We start from the raw sequence: 6,619 nt of genomic DNA on the forward strand, positions 1-6,619 counted from the left end.
AAATCAATATAAACAATAACATGGAATCAACAAAAACTCTTTAGCTTGGGCACAGTTTTGTTTTAATTATCTGCCCGGCTTGACAATTTCTTTTTTAGATAATTATAAAAGGGACTTTTTTTTACTTCTGGATCAGGAAAGTAAAGTAATTAAAGACACAACAAAATGTTGCAATTTCTTTTCTTGTCGACATATGCCAGTGTTTGTCAGGAACAGATGGCATGAGTGCTTGTGCATCTGTTAAGATGCTGGGCTGAAAATAGCCAGACTTGTCAGGACTCACAAAGAATGATCTTTTATGGGAGACTGAACTAGGTGGGGTCAGGCGAAGAAGGAGATTGGCATGTGGGTTAAAAAAAGCTGCAAACCTTTTATTTAAAAATGCCCACAACTTAAGGGCTCCTTGCAGAAGTCACATGCTCTCTGGTGCCTTTAAATTTCTGTACACAGAGGAAAAATCCACACAAGCTCTTGCTCCTGAATTGCAGCCAGCCGAGTCGTCTCTTCTCCTTGCAGCACAAAGCAAACTTTTAATTATGTCTGACACAGAGGATGTAGTGGAAGACTACCAGGGACAAGAGGAAGAAGAGGAGTATGAGGAAGAAGTGATTGAGGAAGAGGAGGAGGAGGAGGAAGAGGAAGAGGTAGAACAGGAGGAGGAGGAGGAAGAAGAAGTAATAGCCAAGGAAGAACCTGCAACAGTTGATCTGGAAGAACATAATGAGAAAGAAGATGTTAAGCCAAAGCCAAAGCTCATCCTACCAAATATTTCACCTCCCAAACTTCCAGATGGTGAGAAAGTGGACTTTGATGATTTCCACCGAAAGCGAATGGAGAAGGACCTGAATGAACTTCAGTCTTTGATTGGCCTTCACTTTGATAATCGACAAAAAGAGGAAGATGACCTTGTGGCTCTAAAATTAAGAATAGAGCGCCGCCGGGCTGACAGGTCCGAACAACAGCGCATCCGTGCTGAAAAAGAAAAGGAGCGGCAACTGAGGCTAGCCGAAGAAAAAATGCGGAAAGAGGAAGAGGAGGCCAGGCGCCGGGCAGAGGAAGAAGCCAAAAAGAAAAAAGCTTTCTCTAACATATCCTTTGGGGGCTACCTGCAAAAAGTGGACAAGAAAACTGGGAAGAAGCAAACTGAACGGGAAAAGAAGACCAAAATCCTGAACGAGAGACGCAAGCCTTTAAATATTGACCACTTGAACCAAGAAAAACTAGCCGAAAAGGCTAAGGAACTGTGGCAGTGGATGTACCAGCTACACACAGAGAAGTTTGAAATCATGGAGAAGCTTAAAAAGCAGAAATACGAAATTAACGTTTTGAGGAATCGAGTAAGTGACCACCAGAAAATGAAACCCATCAAAGGCAGCCGTGGAGGGAAAGGAAAAGTGGGTGGCCAATGGAAATAAAAGACATTCCATCACAAGGAGAGGGGCTGCGACTCGGATAAGTGGCTGGTACTGTGTGACACTGCTGCATGTGAAATCAGTTGTACTAATAAATGGCTTTACGCTTAACATTGTCTGCAATCCTGCAGTCTTTTTTTTTTTTTAATTTAGCAGTTATTGTCAATTTACTTTTTTTTTATTTAGCCAATATTTTGCTATGTCAGTTTTTGGAAATTAATTACAATGTTTAAATCCGGTGTTGCTTTGCTGTTTTGTACTCTGTTTCATATTTGCTTTAAACTGAGGAGAGATACTTTTGATTTTAAGGAAAAAGTAACAATGCGTAAACCTAATAAATTAATAAAAATTACAGCATAGCAATGGTAAAATAGCCAAAGGCTGTGTTCCTTTTCTTTATCAATACCAACATGCCACGTCAATTCATTTAGGTTCTTTTATTCAATTTATATAATGCTTACTTTGTGGTTTTTTTCTCTTTCTTAATTTATAACAGTGCTAATCATAAGCATCGATGTTTTCATTTACGCATATGAAGATAATCAGAGTGCTCTGTTTTTGTTCTTTTGTGTGTGTTATTTTTAGACTTTGATTATCCTACAGTCCAAAGACATTTGCCGCAGCCCGTGAGTGGAATGCTGGGTCTAAATCCACCTTGCCATCTTATCCAACATGCATTTGGTGGTGCTAGAATAACCTGAGGTGCTCTGAAACAAAGTGGAAAAAGGCATGCTGTATTTACTGTTCATGTCAAAAATCAATGCAGATGTTTTCAGAAATGTAGGATGTAACACAAATTTCTCATATTTTGAACCAAAAGCAGTGCTATTATGTGTTTATCATGGTGCACTGCTGGAGAGTGGTGGTCTGTTGAATGGTGGCCAGACGTACAGCTAAGAATGTCGGTTTACTCTGTATATGTGACAAAGATATTACTACTACTATAACTCTGTCTCAGTCATATATATATATGGGAATAAAAAGGAACACATGGATGAAAGTGAATTTAATAGTGTTCAATAAAAATGTGAGTGACACAGTGGAGCTACTGGGCAGCGCTGCCACCTCAGAGATAATCCAGTGTCCTGAGTTTGGGTCCCCTGCTTTGTCTTTCTCTGTGTGAGGTTTGTATCTTCTCCAGGTATCTGCATGGGCTTTTCTGCAACAGTCCCAGACATGTGCAGGTTAGCTTAATCAGAAATGAACTTGACTTGGCCTAGTGTAGGTGTGAGTGGATGGGTGTACTGCATGTATGTGAGGGCTCTACGACAGACTGCTTCCCTATCCAGGGCTGGTCTCTGTGCTGCTTGGATATGCCTCATGTGTAAAAACATTTGGTACAATAAACATGGGAGTAATGTGTGTACAGATGGTTTAACTTCTTTTTGCTTTATAAAACCGGAAATATTTTACATCTAATTCGTGTTTCATTTTTCAGCATGGAATGAAGTTTCCCTGACGTTTATCTCTTTTGTTTTTTATAGATGCATGTTAACATAGTTCTATTTAAATTGTGACAAACTGATCAATCAATAGGTGAAGATATGGATTGAAAAACTGATCAATATGTCTGTAGTTTGATTGGTCACGGCATAGATAAGGGTTACTGTTGCAGGTCCTGTGGTCCATTATCTTCCAGTGTACTTTCTCTTGGTATTCTATTTTTCTTTTAAATGTAAATCATATTAGTCAGTCTGTCAGTCATTTTCTAACCTGCTTAGTCCAGATCAGGGTTTGCGGGTGCTGGAGCCAATCCAAAGCAGCACAGGGCAGGCAGGAGTAAACTCTGGACAGGGTGTTAGTCATTCAAAGGGCAAAATGAATTAGGACCAGTAAAAGTTAGTAGAGCTGTGCCCAAATGAGACCCATGATGGACTGGCACCTTCCTCCAGGATTGATTTCTGTTGGTTTAGACTTCTGCTCCTGATGACACAAAACAGGTTCACTAAATAGGTGTAAAAGGGCATTTTTTGTATACTGTACATGTAGTCACACATTTCCAAGTATATACTGTACATTTTTGCTAAATTGTTAGATTTCTGTCATTTATCAACTAGCTCATATCCTACAGTTATAGAATAAGTCAATGTGTCCTTTTCTATACCAGCACTGTCATGCCCTTTTTATAATATGTTAACCAAAATGTTACACATGATTTCTTAAGTGACCTGTCAGGTGGCCATAACAGCTTAAACATAACCTCCTTATACATACCATACCATACCACTTCCTAAGCCCCCCCGAATCCTGATCAGTGTCATGGGGCACCGGAGCCTATCCCAGAAAGCACAGGGCACAAGGTAAGAAAAACCCCTGGACAGGGCACCAGTCCCTGGCAGGAGAACACACTCACAAACACACACACACTAATCAATGTCAATTTAGTATTACCAATCCACCCAAACCCTCATGCCTTTGGACCCACGCAGCAAAGATCCAAAACAGGAACCCTCCTGGCCTCCTTACTGTGAGGCGGCACCACTACCACTGCACCTTTATACAGTACGTGTATTCTATAAAGCGAATCATGTAACTCAGCATCAGCTTTGACTTTAATCGCTTCTGTACTATACTGTACAGTAATTGCCAAATGTTGTCATGGCACATTCATTTTCTTCTTCTTTCGGCTGCTCCCATTAGGGGTCGCCACAGCCGATCATCTTTATCCATATCTTCCTGTTCTCTGCATCCTACTCTCTTCACTAAAGTTCTGTCCTTGTATGTCAAAGTATGTTAATTACATTGCATTGCAAGTTGTGAACATGCATTTTATTTACCTAGACCTACGTACACCATGCTGCGGTGGGTTGGCGCCCTACCTGGGGTTTGTTTCCTGCCTTACGCCCTGTATCGGCTGGGGTTGGCTCCAGCAGACCCCCGTTACCCTGTAGTTAGGATATAGCAGGTTGGATAATGGATGGATGGATGGATACACACAGCATGACACATTTTCAGATTTTCGGTCTTCATTTATTGTGTTCTTCTTATTGAGGCCCCTACAGGACAATTCCCATCTTTTGAGTTTTCAGATAGCCCGTTTCCACATGTAGTCTATGGGTTCCAAAATTAAAATATGGACTGCAATAATTTTACCTTTTTAAATTCTAAAAAAGTACTCTGCATTTTCATAATAATTTTATGAAATGTAGAATTATTTTTACCTTTCATGTTAAAGGCTGTATAATATATATTGAATAAACATGAGCAAATGATGAATACTAAAACTGAATACTGACAGACGTGAATTGGTGTACCTGTTATAAACAAATTTTCTTTTCTTTTATACATTAAAAAATGACAAAACAGCAGCAACTTTCACACGTGGAAGGATATGAACACCAACTGTGTGACAATCATGCATCACCTCTAAACAGTTAAAATGCAGCATATTGATCTTTAAAGCTGAGCTATAGACAGTTTTGCAGAATTTTAAATAAACACCATTTTGAAATCTTGCTTATTTGGATTAAAAAGATGGAGTAATTGGTTAGGCTCAAATTAGCTGCTAGCTACACCCCTTCCATACTACAACCTTTTCCCAGAATTTGAAACACACCTTAGAATATTTTCAAAAAAAGTTTATAGAAGTAAACCATTACCCAAAATAGTGTGATGAGATACAAAATGCCTCATCATTTAAAATTAAAAAATTGAACTCTGAGAATAGTTTATAAATGTATAGAATTGATTCAATTACCGTGAGCAAGTAGAACTTGGGATGGACTGGGAATTACTCATTTGCATCACAATCTTCCTGTGTTGTTTTCAACAATAAAATGTGTGCAAAAAATACAATTCAAAGATCATCGTTAGTTAAAAGGTGTCCTTATTGCATTCAATACTGTTGTGGTCGAATAAACGTTACAAAGTACAAAATAAAGATTTGGGGACCGTCCCCGTATATTGTCGTCAGACAATAAGAAAATGAAATGATTCAGAGCCTTGAAAAAGTACAATGAACAATTTACTGTTTTCAAAATGGCGGTTATATAGAAAGCAAAAAACATGTGACAGGAAACGGTTGGCAATGTGGTGACGTTGCAACAGGATCCGGAAACAACGTTTTTCTGATGAGCCGGAAGTGAGATGTTTTGTGGGTACCGGAAGTGACGCCATCAATGGTGGCCGGAAGTGATGTAATCGCGGCCATTTTGGAACCTGGAAGTTGCAGGATTATTTTTCTTCTTCTTTTCTGTTGATGAGAGAAAAGAGTTCAGGTAAGTACCACGTGACAACCCCTTATCTCGCAATGTTTTACTCACCTTTAGGCTCTTTGACTGCCTCCTAATCGCCCATGTGTGACCCTGTGAAAACATAAAGAGATGGCACAAAACATCTCACTTTACTATTTTGGGCAGTACATTAGTGGAAAAATAACCACATTTAGAGAGTGCTTTTAAACATCTCAGGAGAGGCAGGTTACATATCTTCACACTTATGATAAGGCCTCACCTATTTGCTGCTCATGTAACCCCCACAACCCACCAAAGAGTCATTCTGCCATGAAACATACAGTATATGTACACATGGGTGTGGTTGTGTGGGCTTGGGGTCAGGGCCTGTATGAACAGCTCAAAGAGCTCCCCCCAGACTGGAAGTCAAGCAAAATCTGCCCCAGCTGGGATACCAGGCAGAGGAGATGCAGGAAAAAGCACCCCTTGAATTTCTTAAGGGATATAAATATAGTGGAAGGACAGTGTGGAGTGCACAAGGAAAAAGGACACCTTCCCCAGTTCTGGAAGGAGCTCTGGGCAGAAAACCCCTGGCTTTCTGTAGGGCAAGACCTGACCCGGAGGTACCTCAGAGAAGAATGGGTGACCTCAGAAGTAGTCAAGTATAAAAAAGGACAGTGGCCATGGTGTCGGTGAACTTGGAATCAGATGAAGTATGGCCGAGAGTTTACTTGGCGGGAGAAGATGAAAGGCACCCAAAGTTAGAAAGGCTATTTTCATTTTGCTCTACTGACTCACTTTTTGTGTTTTGTCTTGAAAGTCCTCTAACCTTCTTCATTCACTTGTAATAAAACCTTCCATCACTTTTAGTTTAGTTTCTTTGGTATTTTTTGGGATTTGGGGACTGCAAGAGCGGTTTTTACACATATTGTTAAGTTGCAGCATTTTGCTGAATCTTTTAAATTTATTTTTCCCTCATCAAACAAAACTAAGATGAGAAAGTGAAACCAGGACTTTAAATATTTTAAAAATAAA

General features: G+C 39.7%; 1 protein-coding gene across 1 annotated transcript; it reads left to right on the forward strand.

Annotated features, from left to right (window-relative positions):
* Window positions 1–329: 329 nt before the first annotated feature.
* Window positions 330–2,407, forward strand: tnnt2c (troponin T2c, cardiac). The gene has a single exon (XM_039761629.1). The coding sequence runs from the start codon at window positions 417–419 to the stop codon at window positions 1,413–1,415; it is 999 nt and encodes a 332-aa protein (XP_039617563.1). The 5' UTR covers window positions 330–416; the 3' UTR covers window positions 1,416–2,407.
* The last annotated feature ends 4,212 nt before the right edge of the window (window positions 2,408–6,619 follow it).

Source organism: Polypterus senegalus, chromosome 8 (assembly GCF_016835505.1).
Source record: "Polypterus senegalus isolate Bchr_013 chromosome 8, ASM1683550v1, whole genome shotgun sequence".
NCBI lineage: Eukaryota > Metazoa > Chordata > Cladistia > Polypteriformes > Polypteridae > Polypterus > Polypterus senegalus.

Coding starts and splice junctions, on each gene's coding strand:
- tnnt2c (XM_039761629.1), top strand. CDS start 417: ATGCTCTCTGGTGCCTTTAAATTTCTGTACACAGAGGAAAAATCCACA.